This window comes from Lynx rufus, unplaced genomic scaffold, assembly GCF_022079265.1.
Source record: "Lynx rufus isolate CCGP_SWC_20201006 ecotype Redwood Valley unplaced genomic scaffold, mLynRuf1.p SCAF_9, whole genome shotgun sequence".
Taxonomy (NCBI): Eukaryota; Metazoa; Chordata; class Mammalia; order Carnivora; family Felidae; genus Lynx; species Lynx rufus.
The window spans coordinates 20,047,156-20,069,041 of NW_025814897.1; the positions used below are offsets into that span (position 1 = coordinate 20,047,156).

General features: G+C 43.1%; 1 protein-coding gene across 3 annotated transcripts in view; it reads left to right on the forward strand.

The window, feature by feature from the left end:
- The first annotated feature begins 16,680 nt into the window (after positions 1-16,680).
- The window catches only part of JHY (junctional cadherin complex regulator), a 58,568-nt gene continuing 53,362 nt past the window's right edge, over positions 16,681-21,886 (forward strand). For all 3 annotated transcript variants that reach the window (XM_047071769.1, XM_047071770.1, XM_047071771.1), the window contains exon 1: positions 16,681-17,082. In XM_047071769.1, the coding sequence (XP_046927725.1) occupies positions 16,748-17,082 (335 nt within the window). In that variant the 5' untranslated portion in view covers positions 16,681-16,747. The remainder of the gene's footprint in view (positions 17,083-21,886) is intronic.

The window sequence follows — 21,886 nt, forward strand, 5'->3', positions numbered from 1 at the left end:
TAGTAAAACGGTGGGGATTGGAACCTTGATATCCTGGCTCCTAAAGAGACCAAAACAGGACCCTGCTCCTCTCCTTACACAGAACTGAAATGACCAACAGAGGACTTCATGCTCACATCTTCTTGCTCGTCGGGACATGGAGCTAAAGAACAATGGAGACATTTCCATTTAATGATCCTTCTTCATCTTGGGGAACTAAAAGATGAACGTCTTCATTTTGGGGAACTAAGTCAAAAGGATGCTTCTATTACTTTCTCAAAAATGACTAACAAACAAACAAACAAACAAACAAAAAACCCCACCAAAAACAAAAACCTCAAACCAAATTTTCTGGCTCCAAGCATCATTTGTGCCATCTATTATTAGGTAAACGGAAGAGAGAGCGAGATTATACTATTGAACTGAAAATTGAATTGCCCATCATTCACAAGTCCACTAATTTAACCTAACAACATAATCTCTTGTTACTTCCTCTGGTTGAGGTCATGGTAATTTGCTATATTTATAATGGGGTTTTGATCTAGATGAAATGTAGTTCTATTTTTACAGCGCCACACCTTCGAAGAGAGAGCTTTTTTCCTTCCTGTGATGCATTCATGAGCAAATGTGTCATCACAGATCATTACTCTAGACCTGGTGAATATGTTAATTCTTTCCTACCTTTTCTGCTCTACATCTGATTTTTAGATAGAGGCAAACCAAAAGCAAGGCAGCAAAAACATATTCTCCCCAAACGTCTCACAGTTTACCTAAAAAAAAAAAAAGGTGGGGTGGGGAGAGATATGTTGCCTAACTGTAGAAAGATCTAACTTTGTGAGACCGCCATATATAGACATTTAAACGAAGAAAATTCTGCCAGGTCTTCTGCAAATCCCACGAAACAGTGGGTCACAATTTTTCATTAACACAGAACAAGTCTTTTGAATTGGGTCCTCATCCGTGAAATAAAAATTGTATCTCTTTGGAAAAATACTGAACTCTGGGATTTCCAACGTCGTTTGAGGAAGGCTAAGCCTCAGTTATCCAGACCAAATTTTTTAATGGAATTACCCCCTTTACCGGAGACAAACATAAAACAAACGAATATTTCTCTTTAAAATGAGAAACTGCTCTCCCTCTTTTGCTTCCCTCTAATTCCTTATTCCCAAATTGTGGTTAGTTGGTTTTGGTCACGAATAACCTATTGGGTCTTCAATTTCCTCATCTGTAATGTGAGGATAACAATTCTCCTCACAGAGGATTAGTGTAAGGATTAAATGAAATGAGATAATACCGGCAAAAATGTCTAGCCCAGTATTAGACACATAATAAATACATAACAAATGTCAGTATTTTTCTCCTCTTTTTTTTTTTAAGTTTATTTATTTTTGAGAGAGAGGGAGTGAGCAGGAGAGGGGCAGAGAGAGAGAATCCCAAGCAGGCCCCACACTGTCAGTGTGGAGCCCGACTTGGGGTTCAAACTCAAGAACTGTGAGATCATAACCTGAGCCAAAATCGAGAGTCAGACACTTAACCGACTGAGGGGCCCAGGCTCCCCTCTCCTCTACTTTAGATTGTCTTCTGCTTGTGTGAGTCTGAGACAATGGCATGGAGACCACAGAGTCTCGGTGTCCTTCCTGGGCACACCTGACAACTGAACATGTAGAATTTTACCTTCAAAGCTAACAGGGCACAAAGGAACAGCTATTGAAGACAGGCACGCAGAAAGACTCAGTGGTACTGGAGACTATCGATGATCTTGGTCACCTCATAAGAAATCGGTAGCAATTATAAGAATATGTTTTAATATCGACTATCAAATAAAAATGTTATACGTGATAAAGGTAGTATGTCAAATTGATAGGAAAAGATACACATTTTACTAACTGGGCATCCATACGGAAGAAAGTAAAATTAGAAGCGTTGCTCACACCATCGATGAGAAATAAAAACCAAATGGACGCAACACTGAAATGTACAAAATGAAAGCCCAGAAACACTAGAAGAAAACATAGGTTGATCGTTCCATAACCTGCAGTTGGGATAAAGTTCCCTCATAAGGACTCAAAATCCAGAAGTCCTTTGGATTTTGGGGGGGGGGGGGGGAGGAGTGGAGAGGCACAAAAGATTGATAAATTTGACTACATTTGACTACATAATGCCTTCTGGTGGACAAAAAAAAAATGTAAATAACAAATGACAAAGTGGGAAAAAAATTTGCACACACAAGACAGGAAAAAAGGGCAAATTGTTCTTAAATGTATGAAAACCACACATAAAGAAAATGCAAAAGTAAAACGTCACTGAAATACTATTTCTTGTCTATTATATTGGCAAAAATTCAAGCATTTCACAGCATGCTTTGTTGGCCAGGCTGTAGAGAAACAAGCTCTCTCTTCTGTTGCTGGTGGGAATGGAAAATAATAGAGCCTCTACGAAGGGGAATTTGTCAAAATCTAGCAAAATTACATTAGTACTTACTTTCGATCCAATAATCCCACTTTCAGGAATCAAACCCAAAGGTAAATGGCAAAAGCATAATTTGACTCATGCACAAGGTTTATGAACTGTTTATTACTCACAAGCCTTCTGACAACAAGTGTGTGGCTTTTTTCCTCCACACCAACCAATTTTCCAACTCTCTAAATGCTAACTGGTTATCCTTCAATTCAATTCAATTCAATTCAATTCAATTCAATTCTGACACTATCTGGAGTTAGCGCAGACCCCACAGGTTTAGGGTTCAGTCCCACAATACTGTCCCCCACTTCAGATGCTAATCGTAAGTTCTAGGCCACCAGTACTTCTGACTGACCAGCTATACACCACAGATTCCCAGGCACAGAAGCTTCAGTCCCGGTGGAGTTGGGTTGCATTATTCTTCTGGCACATGGATGCATTCACCAATCCAGAAGCTCCCTGAGCACCATCTATTAGGGGTTTTTTATTGAGGTTCCATTAAGTGGGCGTGACTAAGTCATTGGCCATTGGCGATTAACTCATTCTCCAGCCCCTCCCTCTCCTGAGTTGGGGCCCAAAGTTCCTTGCACCTGGTTGGTTCCTATGGCAACCAGCTGCCATCCTAAAGCTATCTGAGGGCCCACCAAGAGTCACCTCATCAGCATAAACTCCGATATGGCTGAAAGGGGTTTATTATAAATAACAAAAGATACTCCTCTCACACCTATCACTCAGGATATTCCAAGGGTTTCAGCAGCTCTTGTTTCAGAAACCTGAGACAAAGACCAAACATTATAATAAACGATGCTCCTATCACCCTTCTCGATCAGGAAAGGACAAGCGGTTTGGGAGCTCTGTGCCGGGTATCAGGATGCCTACCAAATATATATTTCTTTTTTTTAAAGATTTGAGAGAGAGAGCGAGCGAGCATGCACACGCGAGCACAAGCACATACATGTGCACCTGTGGGGGAGGGGCAAAGAGAGAATCGCAAGCAGGTTCTGCATGAATCACGCGAATCGTGGAATCCATGACCTGAGCCGTAATCAAGAGTCAGGACACTTAACTGACTGAGCCACTCAGACACCCTTATATATTTCGTATTATATCACAACATCACAACGACTCATTGCAGTACCACCTGTAATAACTCAAGTATTTATCAGTAGGGGGTGATTGGGGCAGACAGTGGAGTATTACACAACTATACCAAGGAATAATGAGGTAGTTCACTGTATAGGTCTACACAGTCATCTCCAGGATGCGTTATTGAACGAAAAAAGAGCAAAGTGCGGAAGATATATATCCCATTAATCTAAGAAAGGGGAGAGGTTAGAAACGTGTACATATTGCATTATATTTTTTTAAATATAACTAAGCCAAAAACTGACAAAAATCATCACCTCTATACCCTAAGAGAGGACTGAGTAAAGGGATGGGGATAGAAGCTAGACTTCTATAAATGCATCTGGTTTTATAGTTTTGACTTTGGAACTACATAAAGGACTTACCTAATCATTTTAAAAATTAAATCAAGGGGCGCCTGGGTGGCTCAGTCGGTTAAGCCGCCAACTTTGGCTCAGGTCATGATCTCGCAGTCTGTGAGTTCGAGCCCCGCGTCGGGCTCTGTGCTGACAGCTCAGAGCCTGGAGCCTGCTTCGGATTCTGTGTCTCCCTCTCTCTCTGCCCCTCCCCCACACATGCCCTGTCTCTCTCACTCTCAAAAATAAATAAACATTAAAAATTTCAAAAAAAATAAATCAAAGTTAAAAATTAATTTCCTTACAAAAACTGCAACACAGAGAAGGATTAGCTCAGGTTACTTTAAAACACAGACATTTGGGGCACCTGGGTGGCTCAGTCATTAAGCATCTGACTTCCACTCAGGTCATGATCTCATGGTTTTGAATTCAAGTCCCACATCGGGTGAGTACAAGCCTGGCTTCCAGTGAGCTCCAGCCCCGCTTCAGGTGAGCTCTGTTTCTCTCGCTCTCTCTGCCCGTCACTCGTGCGCACTCTCTCTCTCTCAAAAAAATAAAATCAAACACAGACGTTTGAGCGCATATATCATCAGGATAAATCCCAATGACAAGAAGAACTGCAAATAAAATTTAAATTGCTTTCAGGGGCACCTGGGTGGCTCAGTCGGTTAGGCGTCTGACTTCGGCTCAGGTCATGATCTCACGGGTTCTGAGTTCGAGCCCCGCGCTCGGTTCTGTGTCTCCCTCTCTGCCCCTCCCCCACTCCCACTCTGTCTCACTCTGTCTCTCAAAAATAAATAAATGTAATAAAAAATTTTTTTAAAAATTTAAATTGCTTTCAGTAGCCCTATTGTTAGTCACAGTATTAGTATAGCCACTTTGAAAGTATAATACACATTGTGTAGGATAATGCGTGTAAACTAATTATGTTAATATGACTGCTCTAAGACTCTCAGCACGAAAGAGACATAAACATAAAATCAAGGAAGCTCAGTAAAAGCCTTGTGTTCTTACATCTAAATTGGAAACAAAAGCACGCACGCGTATCTTTCTCTTAAAAAAAGAAACAAAAGTGTATTTCCTAGCTTTTTCCACTGAAAAGACCTGGAGACCATAACCATTCCAGCACCAATAAGCATCCTTGGTGCCCAGATTGTGGTCTCTAAATAGTATTCTCACTAAAATGACCCAAGATTCCTTGCAGAAATGGCTAATTTCAGGTTGGAGCGAGAAACGTATGAAGATGAGCCTGGAACGTTTTGTACTAGAAAGCAAGGACTCTTCCAGGGCTGTGTTGAAGGACACAGAAACCAATCTGTGCATACCCTTCAGGGACTTCCACTGGCTCAAAATGAAACAATTCAAGCATCAAAAAGAGAAAAAGCTGTAAAGGATTAAATAAATTAAAACCCATGAGTTCATAATAATCCTTTAAAAATTCATTGATCACCTGTAACATGTTAAATACATTGAAATTCATGAATTCGTGACAGTTAAACTTATTAGTCACTTTTAGAGACTGCTCAGACATCAGATCTTTCATACGAAATTTGAAATACATCATTACAGTCCCTGTGTAATAAAAATGGCCATAAACGCATGAAAAGATGCTCAACATCATTAGTCATTAGGGACATGCTAGTCAAAACTACAATGAGTTAGAACTTCATACCCGCAAGGATGGCTATGATTTAAAAAAAAAAAAAAAAAAAAAAGCAATAGTAAGTTCTGGAAAGAATACAGGGAAATGGGAATCTTCATAGATAATTGGTAGGAATTAATGGTTCAACCCCTTTGGAAAAACAATCTGGCGGCTCCTCAAAAAGTGAAGCAGATACCTAGGAATAAATCTAACCAAAGATGTAAAAGATCTGTATGCTGAAAACTATAGAAAGCTTATGAAGGTAATTGAAGAAGATATAAAGAAATGGAAAGACATTCCCTGCTCATGGATTGGAAGAATAAATATTGTCAAAATGTCAATACTACCCAAAGCTATCTACACATTCAATACAATCCCAATCAAAATTGCACGAGCATTCTTCTCGAAACTAGAACAAGCAATTCTAAAATTCATATGGAACCACAAAAGGCCCCGAATAGCCAAAGTAATTTTGAAGAAGACCAAAGCAGGAGGCATCACCATCCCAGACTTTAGCCTCTACTACAAAGCTGTAATCATCAAGACAGCGTGGTATTGGCACAAAAACAGACACACAGACCAATGGAATAGAATAGAAACCCCAGAACTAGACCCACAAATGTATGCCCAACTAATCTTTGACAAAGCAGGAAAGAACATCCAATGGAAAAAAGACAGTCTCTTTAACAAATGGTGCTGGGAGAACTGGACAGCAACATGCAGAAGGTTGAAACTAGACCACTTTCTCACACCATTCACAAAAATAAACTCAAAATGGATAAAGGACCTGAATGTGAGACAGGAAACCATCAAAACCCTAGAGGAGAAAGCAGGAAAAGACTTCTCTGACCTCAGCCGTAGCAATCTCTTACTCGACACATCCCCAAAGGCAAGGGAATTAAAAGCAAAAATGAATTACTGGGACCTTATGAAGATAAAAAGCTTCTGCACAGCAAAGGAAACAACCAACAAAACTAAAAGGCAACCAACGGAATGGGAAAAGATATTTGCAAATGACATATCGGACAAAGGGCTAGTATCCAAAATCTATAAAGAGCTCACCAAACTCCACACCCGAAAAACAAATAACCCAGTGAAGAAATGGGCAGAAAACATGAATAGACAATTCTCTAAAGAAGACATCCGGATGGCCAACAGGCACATGAAAAGATGCTCAATGTTGCTCCTTATCAGGGAAATACAAATCAAAACCACACTCAGATATCAGCTCACGCCAGTCAGAGTGGCCAAAATGAACAAATCAGGAGACTATAGATGCTGGAGAGGATGTGGAGAAACGGGAACCCTCTTGCACTGTTGGTGGGAATGCAAACTGGTGCAGCCACTCTGGAAAGCAGTGTGGAGGTTCCTCAGAAAATTAAAAATAGACCTACCCTATGACCCAGCAATAGCACTGCTAGGAATTTACCCAAGGGATACAGGAGTGCTGATGCATAGGGGCACTTGTACCCCAATGTTTATAGCAGCACTCTCAACAATAGCCAAATTGTGGAAAAAGCCTAAATGTCCATCAACTGATGAATGGATAAAGAAATTGTGGTTTATATACACAATGGAATACTACGTGGCAATGAGAAAAAATGAAATATGGCCTTTTGTAGCGACGTGGATGGAACTGGAGAGGGTGATGCTAAGTGAAATAAGCCATACAGAGAAAGACAGATACCATATGGTTTCACTCTTATGTGGATCCTGAGAAACTCAACAGAAACCCATGGAGGAGGGGAAGGAAAAAAAAAAAAAAAAGAGGTTAGAGTGGGAGAGAGCCAAAGCATAAGAGACTCTTAAAAACTAAGAACAAACTGAGGGTTGATGGGGGGTGGGAGGGATGGGAGGGTGGGTGATGGGTATTGAGGAGGGCACCTTTTGGGATGAGCACTGGGTGTTGTATGGAAACCAATTTGACAATAAATTTCTTATATTGAAAAAAAAAGATAATTTTAGGAAGAAAACCAAGTTATGTAGAGTACAATATGTATATTACTAAATACACAAGGTTAATATACAGAATCTAAAAAGAAAAAAAAAAGTGAAGCAGAGAGTTACCATATGAACTACAACTCCCATCCCCAGGCACATACCCATCAGAAGTGAAAACATACGTCCACACAAAACTTGCCCATGAATGTTCATAGCAGCCTTGTCCGTAATAGTAGAAACGTAGCAACAGTACGAGTGTCCATCAGCTGATGAACGGATGAAGGAAATGTGGCATATTCACGCAGTAGAATATGATGTGGCCATAAAAAAGAATGAAATACTGATACAAACCGCAACATGGATAAACTTGAAAACATGAAGCTAAGTGAAAGAAGCCAGTCTCTCTCACACACACACACACACACACACACACACCCCATATATCGTCTGACTCCATGTATATGAAATGACCAGAAGAGGTAAACCCATAGAGACAAAGTAGATTAGTGGTTGCCACTGGCAGGATCTGGGGAATGAGGAGGGACCAATGCGTGTGGGGCTTTGAGACATTCCGGAATTAGACGGTTGGGATGGTTGCAAGACTCTGTGAATATGCCAAAAAACTAATGAATTGTGTAGTTGTTTTTTTGTTTTTTTTTTTTTTATCTTAGAGAGCGTGTGAGCAAGGGAGAGGGGCTGAGATGGCAGGGTTGGGGAGAGAACCCAAAGCAGGCTCCATGCTCAGTGCAGAGCCTGACGCAGGGCTCGATCTCGTGACCATGAGATGATGACCTGAGTGGAAATCAAAGAGGTGGATGCCCAACCGACTGAGCCACCCAGGCGCCCCTGAATTATGTATTTTTAAAGTTATTTTTTTAAGTTTATTTATTTTTGACAGAGACAGGGTGCGAGCATGAGCTGGGGAGGTGCAGAGAGAGAGAGAGGGAGACACAGAATCCGAAGCGGGCTCCAGGCTCCGAGCCGTCAGCACAGAGCCTGACGTGGGGCTCGAACTCATGAACCGTGAGATCGTGACCCAGGCCGAAGTCGGACGCTTAACCGACTGAGCCACCCGGACGCCCCTGAATTATGTATTTTTAGAGGGTGAACTGTGTGTTATGTCAATTATATCTCAAAGCTGTTATTTCAAAAACCACTTTGTAGAACTTGTTTGAATCCTGATTCAAACGTACCAACTCAAAAAGGATACCTGGAAGATACTGACTCAGTACAAACAATATTAAAGAGTCACTAATTTTATTTTACATGTGATAATTCTATTGCAGTTACTTAAAAATGATCTCTTACAGATACATCCTGAAGTACTTCACAGAGAAACCATATGACAGCTGGGATTCACCTTTAAATAATTTAGTGGGAGTTGAGCACAGTATGTTTAGAAACAAGACTGATCACATGTTGGTCTTTGCTGAAGCTGGAGAAGGGCCTTCATGTATCCTCTCATACTTTCCTCTCTACTGTTGTATATATTTTTAAATGTGCATAATATAAACATTTTAAATTTTTTTTTAAGAAAGAAAAAAAAAAGAAAGAAAAAAGACAGATGTTAATGACTTGTTACTTATATTCATAAGAGCCATCCTATGGGATCATCTCATTCTTAAAGCCTCTGATTCCAGCCAGGCAGAATCCCCCTCTTCCACTCTGGTGGGCCCCAGCACTCGACTCAACCTTCTGGAACAGGGTTAGGGTTACTTGTACTTCTGTCTGTGGAACTGCATGGTCTATATAAACATATATCGATTACAATCTCAGTCTTCTAAAATTCTCAAGACTGGTTATTCTAAAGAAATGCTTTGTGGGGGCGGGGGGGAGGGAGTGGATAATTGAGAGTTTGTCCCTTGAAATTTTAAACATTTCAGGGGCAACTTGGTGGCTCAGTTGAGCATCCGAGTCTCGATTTCTGGCTCAGTTAATGATCCCAAGGTCGTGGGATCAAGCCCCAAGTCAGGCTCCACACTGAGCACAGAGCCTGCTTAGGATTCTCTCTCTCTCTCTCTCTCTCTCTCTCTCTCTCTCTCTCTCTCTCTCTCAAATAAAAAAAGAAGAAGAAAACATTTCTTTATAAAATATATTGCATGATTTTTACCTTTCTACTCAGCATTTACTTAACTGATCTACTCTATGAGTTTTTAAGAATTAATAGTTATGTGGCACAAAAACAGACACTCAGATCCATGGAATAGAATCGAGAACCCAGAAATGGACCCACACACGTACGGCCAGCTAATCTTTGACAAAGCAGGAAAGAATATCCAATGGAATAAAGACAGTCTCTTCAGCAAGTGATGCTGGGAAAACTGGACAGCAACATGCAGAAAAATGAACCTGGACCACTTTCTTACACAACACACAAAAGTAAACTCAAACTGGATGAAAGACCTAAATGTAAGACAGGAAGCCATCAAAATCCTCGAGGAAAAAGCAGGCAAAAACCTCTTTGACCTTGGCCGCAGAAATTTCTTACTCAACACGTCTCCAGAGGCAAGGGAAACCAAAGCAGAAATGAACTATTGGGACCTCATCAAGATAAAAAGCTTTTGCACAGCGAAGGAAACAATCAGCAAAACTACAAGGCAACCGACAGAATGGGAGAAGATATTTGCAAACGACATATCAGATAAAGGGTTAGTATCCAAAATCTATAAAGAACTTATCAAACTCAACACCCAAAAAAGCAATCATCCAGTGAAGAAACGGACAAAAGACAGGAATAGATACTTCTCCAAAGAAGACATTGAGATGGCCAACCGACACATGAAAAAATGCTCCACATCACTCATCATCAGGGAAATACAAATCAAAACCACAATAAGATACCACCTCACACCTCTCCAAATGGCTAACATGAACAACTCAGACAACAACAGATGCTGGCGAGGATGCGGAGAAAGAGGATCCCTTTTGCACTGCTGGTGGGAATGCAAACTGGGGCAGCCACTCTGGAAAACAGTACGGAAGTTCCTCAAAAAATTAAAAATAGAACTACCCTACGACCCAGAAATTGCACTACTATTTATCCAAGGGATACAGCATCTATCAAAGGGGCACATGCACCCCAATGTTTATAGCAGCACTATCAACAATAGCCAAAGTATGGAAAGAGCCCAAATGTCCATCGATGGATGAATGGATAAAAAATATGTGGTGTATATGTGTGTGTGTATATATATATATACACATATGTATACATATATATATATATATATATATATACACACATACATATATACATACAATGGAGTATTACTCAGCAAAGAGAATGAAATCTTGCCATTTGCGACTACGTGGATGGAACTGGAAGGTATTGTGCCAAGTGAAATTAGTCAGAGAAAAACAAATATCACATGACTTCACTCATATGAGGACTTTAAGAGACAAAACAGAGGAACATAAGGGAAGGGAAACAAAAATAATATAAAAACAGGGAGGGGGACAAAACAGAAGAGACTCCTAAATATGGAGAACAAACAGAGGGTTGCTGAAGGGGGTATGGGAGGGGGGAGGGGCTAAATGGGTAAGGGGCACTAAGGAATCTACTCCTGAAATCATTGTTGCACTAGACGCTAACTTGGATGTAAATTAAAAAATAAATAATTTTTTAAAAAGTGATTAAAAACAGAGCTGTTCTACTGGGAGAGGTTGGTATACGGACAGCTGCCCTCTTGCCCTCCCCAGGGAACCACAGGGTACCAAAGAGCACAGTGTGAAAACCACAGTTCATCTAACTCTTTCCATCTCCCAGATGAGGACTATGGGACCTAATGGTCTAATTCCCACGCAAGGTCACACAGCTAATCAGAGACAAACTGCCTGGGCTAGAAGCTAGATCTCCAATACCAAGGAACTTACCAACTAGCCATGGAAACGGAATATGTGTGTGCTAGAATGTGGAAGAGAATTCAGGCTGTTTTTCAAGTTGTATTATCAAAGCCTGAGACGTGGCCAAGTCCCTTGCTCTTTGGGTTTCGGTTTCTCGACTGAACCTTCTGTTCTTAATAACTTATGTCTAAGTATCTATTAACGGCGAAAAGAGTGATCACTTACATGCTCAGTCACACCATTTTTTCATTGCATACTTTTACAAATTTGTGGATTTGTTATAAATTTAAATACAAATGGAAAATAAAAATGTTGACACTGTAAAAATAAATAATCATTATGGAAATTAATCGTGTACTTGCTATCATCCCCTGACTGGCACACAGGGTTTTCAGCTACAAGTTTCCCGGGTGCCTACACCAAATGATTGCAAGTTGCTTTGTTTTCCTGAACATGTCTTACTTTTGTGATATTCCTGTCTCTTCACTTGCTGGTAGTGTCCCATCTCTGTCCTCTGCGTGCCTTTCATTATCCATCTCTAACTTGCTGCTTCTAATTTAACATATAGGCGACGGAACCAGACAATTAACCTTGTTAGAGTTATGCCTAGAATGACGGCACTTTCCAGCTACCCGTGAAGATTTCAGTTGATATTTATTAATAGCCTATATTTTTTATTCTTGAGTGTATCCTGGGCTTAAATAACAAGTGATGTAATCATCCTAGTTATGTGCCAAATAAGAGTATATCTCTATTAAAAGAGCTTATCTACCCTCCATGCAAGGGCTAAATTATCAAGGTATTGGGGATTTTCAGCATTTATTGAGCATCTACTAAGTGTCATGCACAATGCTAGTCCTCGCTCTCCAGGAGCTAACCCTGTAGTAAGGAGGTGACAGAATCATTAACACGTGACTAATAAGGAATACACTACCATACCTACATAAGGACAGGACCATGCACTTGGGTACCGTGGGGCCACAGACCAAGGGCCATTAGTCTTGCATGGGGTTTGTCAACCTCAGCCCTATTTACATTTTGAACTGAGTGGTTTTTTTGGTGGTGGAAACCGCCCTACTCGTTGGCAGGTTGCTTGGCTGCGTCCCTGGCCTCCAGCCAGTACATGCCAGAAGCACTCCTGGAAGTCATGACGGTAAAAAATGTCTCCAGACACCACTGATGTCCCCGGGAGGACAATACCGCCCAGGATTGAGAACTACCCGGGTCCAAGGGTCATGAGGACAGTGTCAGGGGACTGTCTGAAAATTCTTCCTGTAGGAGAGGAAGCTCACCAAGGTCATGTAACTGGGTAGAAGTTGGTCCAGGAGGGGAGAACTAGGGGAGGATTTTACTGATTTCAGCTCAGGTCATGATGTCACAGCTCATGAGTTTGAGCCCCGAGTTGAGCCCTGTGCTGATGGTGTGGAGCTTGCTTAGGATTCTCTCGCTCCCTCCCTCCCTCCTTCCCTCCCTCCCTCTCTCTCTCTTTTTCTCTCTCCCTCCCTCCCTCTCTTAATGACCCTCCCCTTCTTTTTTCTCTCAAATTAATTATAAAAAAAAAAAAAAACAGTAGGGAGAAGGGATAGACGGAGTGGGGGTGGGGAAGGATGAGAATCACTCCGGCGTTGCTAACCTATCTATATTGATGATTTTTTTGCCTTATCTTTCTCATTTTTCTTTGTGTTTTGGTGATGGTCAGGTTGACAGCTTAATTCCGAGCAGATAATACACGGAAAAGCACTTTGCAAACCCTGGGAAGTGTCACTCATACACAAAGTATCGCTGGTATTACCATAGCAGCAGATAAAAACAATGCACTTTATGGCTTTCCTTGTATGTGCTAATTCTTAGGGATTTGTGAAGAACAGAGTATTGCCGTGTTGCTTATTAAGCCATTGTCTCTCACGCCAACCACCCCCCCCCAGCCTGCTTGCCAGAGCTAACCACAATCCTAACTTTATGAGAATCACTACTTTTTTTTTTTAGTTTTCGACACAAACTGTGCATCCATAAATATAGCACAGTTTAGTTTTTCCTCTTTTTAACTTTATATACAAGATTACACAGTACGTATTTTGAGGGGTTTTCTTCCTCAACATTTTTAAGATCCCTCTCTGCATTGCTCTATCGCATTTGAACGCAGTCATCACAACTGGTCCCACCCTCTCTGCAAGAGCAGGAGATGCCACCGCCGTGCGCCCGGGCCCCGCCCCCGGCGCCGGCCCCGCCCCCGGCGCCGGCCCCGCCCCCGGCGCCGGCCCCGCCCCCGGCGCCGGCCCCGCCCCCGGCGCCGGCCCCGCCCCCGGCGCCGGCCCCGCCCCCGGCGCCGGCCCCGCCCCCGGCGCCGGCCCCGCCCCCGGCGCCGGCCCCGCCCCCGGCGCCGGCCCCGCCCCCGGCGCCGGCCCCGCCCCCGGCGCCGGCCCCGCCCCCGGCGCCGGCCCCGCCCCCGGCGCCGGCCCCGCCCCCGGCGCCGGCCCCGCCCCCGGCGCCTCGCTAGCTGAGTTCGTGGCTTGAGTCTTGTTGGCTGCGGTCTCCAGGGCAGCACCTGCGACGCGGGCGGGGCGGGGCCGGGCGGCGGGAGGGAGGCGGCACTGGTGGCGGCACTGGAGAATGCGGGCTGCGGGGGTCACGGTCTCCGAGGAGCGTTGGGCAGGTGACAGGCGGTTGCCTCCTGAAGGGGGGGGGGTGGTGCGCGTGCCCGGGAGGGAAATGGGAAGAGCTGAGACTTGGTGGTGGGGGGGGGACGGGGACAGCAGGAAACCTCCAGAGGAAACTGGATCAGGACCAGGAGACACCCAAGGAGCCCGTGCTAGACAGCATTTGGGGTCCAGGCGGGAAGGGGGACCGTGGCGAGGCAGGGACAAGGGCCCCTGGAAAGGCTTCGGTGCCCAGGCTCCCAGAGCAGCCCTGTCCTCTGTTGACTAAGACCCGTGCAGGGCACGGACCCGTCACTTCCCTGATCTTAAAACGCCTTTGCTGCCCAGTCTTGATCATCAGGGTGGGGGGAAAAAGGCAAATACAGAAAACAAACCGGCCGCCCCGTACAGGCAGTTTCCAGGCTGTTCCACAACAGGACAACTTTCTACTTTTCCTCTTAGCCGGAACACGCAGAGTTCCCTTTCACCTACAGAAGGAAATTCGTTCCTCCCCGTATGAGAGGACGAGACTCAAGGTCTTGAAGAGAACCCTAGGGAACTGGCCGAGTCTCAGCGCCTGGATACCAATGGCGACATCCCAGCCTGTCTTGTTTACTTTGTAACGAGATTTGTCAGCCTCTCTAGGTCAGAAATTCAGTGAAAAACAACTGTACCACTAGGGAGCCACTTTCATTACATTTAAAATGCCCGTGTGCTCATTTATTCAAGATACTAGTTTCCCCTCTTTAATCTCACGCCTTTATGAGATCAGGCCTCCACCAAAGCCTGGTGATGTTTGGCTTTGCTCTCTCCCCACTATCCCAGATTTCATTAACAACAAAATTATCTTCTTCCATGGACATTATTTTTTTATTCGTTAAATCGCAGAAACCTTAGCCTATTTCATTTAAGAACTACTGAGGGGACTGAAGGATTTCATGAGCAATTCCAAATTGATTAAGCCTTGTCTATAAGATCCCAAGTACAGAGGCTTAAACTCATTCAGTAAAACTCTTAACAGATGTTTATACAAATTTTCCATTAAAATGTTAGTACTTGGTGGATTTGCTGCTTTCTAAAAACACCCGAGGGGCCCCTGGGTAGCTCTGTCAGGTAAGCCTCCGACTTCAGCTCAGGTTCATGAGTTCAAGCCCCGCCTCGGGCTCTGTGCTGACAGCTCAGAGCCTGGAGCCTGTTTCAGATTCTGAATCTGTCTCTTTCTCTCTCCGCTCCTCCCTGCTAGCACTCTGTGTCTCTCTCAAAAATAAACAAACCTTAAAAAAAAAAAACTTAAAAAAATAAAAATAAAAACACCCTAAAGAGCAACAGTTAATCTGCTTATCAATATTGAGCTAACAAGGTAAGGCACACTATGTATTTTTCAAATGAGCTGATACAGCAAACTAGTCTGTACAGTTAACCGATAATATACTAGGTCTACCCCCTTGGGGGATTTTGAATTAAAAAGAAAACCACTTCATAATGTATTTAAATCTGAAAGCTGCCTTTTGTCTGTTTTGTTTGTTAAGGTATTTTCCTCTGAGGAGCTGATAACGTTAGCAACCAGATTCCACGTGATTACAGTGCAAGGAATCCGAATAAGTTCATTTATTTAATTACAGCTAGCGGTCTGCCGAAATAACAAGAGCACTTAAAAATGTTACAGGAATCTCTGATGGTAAAGTTTCTGTTACCTGACCTACGGGGGGAAAGAATGGCACAAAGGCGGGGAGAAAGAAGACAGAGCAAAATAGGAATGCTAGGTGGAGATGAAAGGGATCACAATCCAAAATCATCATCTCCTTTCAATCTGATATGAACTCAGAGCACCCCTTTCCATAAACCGTCTCATGGGTCTTTATGACAGCCCTTTGAGACAGGGAAGGCTCGCCTGGAACCACACACTTCAGAGAGTTAGAAGGGACCCTCGCTGTTACTCAGGCCAATCTCCCACCCACCTGACATTCTCCAGGACAACATCCCTCTCAGGTAGGTAGATGTCCAGCCTCTGCTATGAGTCACTTAGTGGCCGAATGCACAAAGCCTCCAAATATTTTGTTGAACGGTTCTAATCGTTGCTTTCTTAAATATATATACTGACCGGAGGTTGGCCTCCATGTGATGGCCACCTAAGTTACACATTCCTACCCAGTAGCAAGCTGGGTACCAACATGTCTCCTAAATGACAAGACCGGCCAGTATCGGTCTACGCACAAAAACCTCCCCTCTTTACAGTTCCAAAACACATTCTTCCCTTTTTTCTCCTCTACTTTTCAAAAGGTAGACCCTGAACCTGTTTTATTCTATTCATGAATACTCCTGAACCTGGCATATTTATATTGGTGCCCTGGGTGTTCAAAATAATTAATCATTTAGCTCTTGTCCAGGCGTGTCTGTAACAGGCCCTTGGAAGGCAGAGGAAGGAATCTAGCCACTGGATTTCCTCAATAAAGCTGCATTTGATTACTCAGGCTATTTATGAGCTCCACATCAGATGTGTTTCCGTAGAGAGAAAAACACAATAGTTTTTCTAATAGACCTTCCTCCCACAAAAGGGTACGAAAAGGCTGCAGATAATATAACGGAGTTCCACTCACTTAAATGTTTGAGTAACCCTGGAATTAAAGAGCTTTCAGGAGTCGCCAAGTGACATAAACTTCATTGTTTTTTAGGTGATGCTTTTGTGAACCGCAGCTTTAAATATTCAAGCCAACTGCTCCTCTCGAGAATATTTGTATTCATATTCATAAGTGTATTTTTTCAAGATGAGTCATAGTAAATTCATTCCCAAGCTCTCAATTCGGTCTCCTGTCCACCACACCAGCTTAAAAGTCCAGTCCACAGAGCCACCTTTTAAGAAAGACTTACACCCGATTTCAAAAGACTCCTTGGAATCCGATTCAGAAAGCTTCACTCGAGAGAGCAAGTCCCAGTCTGGACTTGGAAATCCAATCCAGGACAATATGGAGCCTGACAGCCTGGAGGAGGAAAGCCCTCAACCGGAAAGCCTGAGTGAGACAGAAGAGGAAGGAAGCAGAGAAACAGCCCAGAAGGACGGCAAGGAAAACCTCCATACCCACAACGATGGCATATACTCCAGGTAAGGAACTGGCTTGTGTAAGATACCAGTGGGTTCTGAAATGTATTGTTAGTTACAAGCAACAGTAAGGACAGGCTAGAGTCATGAACACCTTGTAATGTGTCTGGCACGGGTCCCAAGCAACTAAGGACAGCTCGAAGCCAGGTTTTGCCACGTTTGGTCGTTTGGTTGTTTTTTAACTAAAAAATCTGCAAAAGACAAGGACGGGTATTAATAAGGGCTATGCACGCACTCCTTATTTCCTGTCCATATTCCAAGTGCCTCCACTGCTACGACCTGACCTTGGAGCAATTCCAGGAAGCCTGTGATATAGGAAAGCACCAGGACGTGGAACCAGGTGGTCTTGATTTAGTCCAGGCACTGCTATCTAGTCTGTAATTTGGAATAAATCATTTAACTCTTGCGACTCATTTTTCTCACCGGTCAAACTGATCTGGCCTGCCTATATCTCCCAGGACGGCTATCAATGTCAGTAAATACATTCTGGGAGTAGAATCCTAGCTACCTCCCGGGGCTTATATAATCATATAAGGATTTAATTTCTAGTAAACTGTATTTATGGGGTATTAACGTAATGCTATGTGGGAGCTACCAAATAATTTAAGAGAATATAAATGAGTACAGTACTCCGTTTTAACGAAAATACTAATTTTCTGACACAGTATGGAAGAAGTTAAAAGCTACTGATTAGAAAAGAGGTTTTCACAGGGTAATGAAGTATATAGTCCAAAACGGACAGTCTGGGTTCAGATTCTGTCACTTACTAGCTGTGTGACTTGGCCAAGTTCACTTCATCTCTCTGTGCCTCAGTTCCATCATCACTGAAATGGGACAATAGTTCCTTCACTGAGTTTTGAGGTGAAAGTCAATCAATATACACAGAGTGTGTAGAATGAAGTGCTTTTTAAGTTATATAGGTATCAGGGGTTTTTTTCTAAATGGATAAAATATATTAAAAAAATTTTTTTAGTGTTTATTTTTGAGAGAGACAGAGACAGAATGTGAGTGGGTTAGGGGCAGAGAGAGAGGAAGACACAGAATCCGAAACAGGCTCCAGGCTCTGAGCTGTCAACGCAGAGCCCGACGCGGGGCTCGAACTCACGAGCTGTGAGATCATGACCTGAGCCGAAGTCGGACGCTCAACCGACTGAGCCACCCAGGCGCCCCTAAATGGGTAAAATATATTGAACAAAGTTTATAGAAGGCCTAGAACTTGGGCAGGCAGGGTTTTGGAAAGAAGGTAAAATTCGACAACAACAGAATTAGAACGAACGCGTGACACGTTAAAGCCCCACTTGGTGCCAGAGGAGCATAGAGAGAGAGGACGGCACAGGGCCCTGATTATAGGGACCACAGTGAATGCAACCAGCCCACCCCCCAGACAGGGCATTGAGCATGGAACCCAACAACCAGCCCCAGCAACACCGTCCTAACAAGGGCACCTGCGGGAGCCACAGTGAGGGCCCAGCCCTGAGTCTTTTTCTTCCTTTCTGCTTTCCTTCCTTATTTCTTTCACTACGGACATCCTGCAGAATCAAGCGCATTTGCTTCTAAGCAGTAAGTGCTGTGACCAAGGTGCAGCCACGGCGCTGGGGGAGAGAGAGGGGCTCAGGGAGGCATCAGCCAGACAGCCACCCCTGCGTGGCCTGGGTTGGGTACACCACGGGGAGAGAATACAGGCTCTTGGGGACACCTGGGAGACGAAGCCATGTGTAAGGAAGATTATCCTGTAAGCAGGTGCATCGTGAATTAGAGGGTAAACTCATGATGGACAAAGAGACTACCAAATAGTAACAATTTATAGCCATGACAACAGTATCTCTTTTTAAAGGCCCATCTGTAATTTCTTTTAATTCTGCATTGCCATCCTGCAAGAAAATGCTGCTATTCCCATTTTATGGATAAGGAAAATGAGGTGAACAGAGGTCAAGTAACTTGTTGAACATCATAGTGCTGTGGGAGGATACTTGTGGTTTTGTTCTTGATGTTGATTTAAATTTCGACAAAATTCTGGGGGGCTTGGGCGGCTCAGTCAGTTAAGCATCCGACTCTTAATTTCAGCTCAGGTCATGATCTCATGATGCCTGAGATCAGGGCCCACGTTGTGAAGCCTGCTTGGGATTCTCTCTTCCTCTCTCTCTCTCCCTCTCTCTCAAAATAAAGATTTAAAAAAATAGGACAAAAATCCTAATCTACAGATTAACCCTTCTTGCCATATGTGTCGTATATTTTTTTAAAGACCTAAAATGTTACAGATAAAGTGTCCTGATTCCCCTTCTCAAACCCATTCCCCCACGTGCCTCCTCAGAGAGAACCAGTATGTACCCTTCCGTGGATGTGTATCCTTCTTAGCAATCTTTTATTCATTTACTGCATAGGTAATTTAGAAAGAGAGAGAATGAGAACATGAGTTGACAGGGCCTGTTGACACATTAGATATGATGACTGAAGGAAGAAGAGAAACTAAAGGTCACTATTAAGGTTCTCGTAACAATAGCCAGCATTTATAGGATGTTTATCATGAGCCCATCCCTGCACTAAACACTTTATGCATATTGTCTCATTTAATCTGTATGCAGCCCTGTTAGGAGATGCTACAATGATCCCCATTTTATTTTATTTTTTAATTTTTTTAACATTTATTTATTTTTGAGACAGAGAGAGACAGAGCATGAACAGGGGAGGGTCAGAGAGAGGGAGACACAGAATCTGAAACAGGCTCCAGGCTCTGAGCTGTCAGCACAGAGCCCGACGCGGGGCTCCAACTCACGGACCGCGAGATCCTGACCTGAGCCGAAGTCGGCCGCTTAACCGACTGAGCCACCCAGGCGCCCCTGATCCCCATTTGAAAGGCTGCCCACGACGCTTAATTGTTATTATATACATTTATTACCTCGGCTGAGTGGGAGAGTGGAAAACAAGCACAGTCTCTGTGCCTTAAGCCGTGTTTTTATCATAGCTCTGATGTTGAGAGAGTCAGAGTCTCCTAGGTAATAAATGGTAGTTCTTTGGGGGTTTTTTTCCTCCAGAAACGAGGGCATTGGAAAGGACAGATCTTTGCAGTAGATAGGCATTCTTGCCGGTACTTTTACAACGGAGAAACCAAAGCAAGGATCCATTAAGTGACCTCATTCCCCAGTGTTGAGTTTTTCTTCTTTTGAGTCCAGTGCTCAGGAAGCAGACTTTTCTCCCTTGCTGCTTACCCCAGGCCAATGTAAATGCCACTCAATATATTTCAAAATAAAGACCACTACTTATAGAAATCAAAATTATGGTCGGGGCCCTCGTCTTCTGATTCAGAGATCCGTGAAGATTGCTGTTTTTTGTAGACTGATTTTATTTCGAAATCTTTAATGACAGACTGTCATCCCCGGGGTTAGAATGGCTTTTAGCCCTAGTAATTGTCTGGCGGTGTAGCGCTCCGTGCACTGAACATGAGGAGGACCAGTTCTCCACTACAAAGGAAAACAGAACTGAAGCATTTAGCCAAATAATGCCTCAAAAATATTATTCAGGTTAGCTATTGGCCTTTTTCACTTTAGTCCTAGAAACCTTTCCTATGTGCAGTTGTTGCTTGGCCCTGGGTAGTTTGCTAGCCGTGAAATAGACAAATCGATCCCAGGCTCTCCTATGAAATTCAAGCAGGCTTTCATTTTTGCGAGGTAGATGGTATTCTGGGAACTGTAGTTCAAAAACAATTAGTCAAAGCCGTGCCTTAAAACCATGAAAAATCTCTTTCCTCTTGCTGTTATAAGCAACAATTTTAAAAGCTGCCTGACAAATCACTTGAGCCCCACTCTTCTGTTTTGATGTTCCCAGAACCTCCTCAAAGCAATTACTCTCCTGTACCTCACCAAAGTCAAGCCATAGTTCAATGTATATGGATTAGAGAAAACCTTTTACTTAATGGAAATTGGAGCGGCATTGACTACAGTGAATGAATCGAGAGTGGAGAGAGAGAGGATCTCCACGTGATAATCCTTAAACCCCACTCCACAACTAGCCATAGGAAACTCGGCAATGGCAAAGAAAGAGATCAATGTAATTCCTAGAGCATTAGAAATAGCCTCTTCAGTCGTGGGGCCTCTGAAACCTTATATGTTAAAAAAAAAAAAAAAAAAAAAAGTCAGGGGGCAGCGGTACCATACCTAGTATATGTGTTTAATAAGAATACTTACATGTAATTAGCTACCATTTGTAGAACCATTTGCTTTATATATACTATCTCATTTATCCTTACGAGAGCCTCTTAGGCACTCTTATCCCCATTTTGCAGATAAGGAACCAAGGCTTTGAGAGTCGTGTAGGTGTATGTCGTTTCTAAGTGGCAGAGCCAGAAATTGAACTGAATGAAAGCTCTCTTAACCAAAGCCTGATCCTCTAATTATCGGTTATCTAGATAGGTGATCAGGGCTGATAGCAAAAATTAAAGCTATAACAATCTCGATATGGACTAAATGGAGGCCAGACTAAATATGTATGTAAGGTTATAAATTTTGGGAAAGTAACACACATTTTTTTCAAGGATACTGTGCCTTTGCAATGCACAAACATTGATCGCACTTTGCTCTGGGCGGCAGGGTCACTGGCTACAGCATCTGTCCCGGGGAAACAGAAATGTTTTCATTCATCAAGGCCTGTAGGTGTCTTCTGCATCACCTGGGAATGAAAGCCTTCACCAAAGATCCCATATTCTAATAAACCACCTCATACCAGAAATCACCGGGCAGGAGACAGGCACAATGAGGAATTATTTTTTTTTAATTTATTTTAATGCTTATTTATGAGAGAGAGAGAGAGAGAC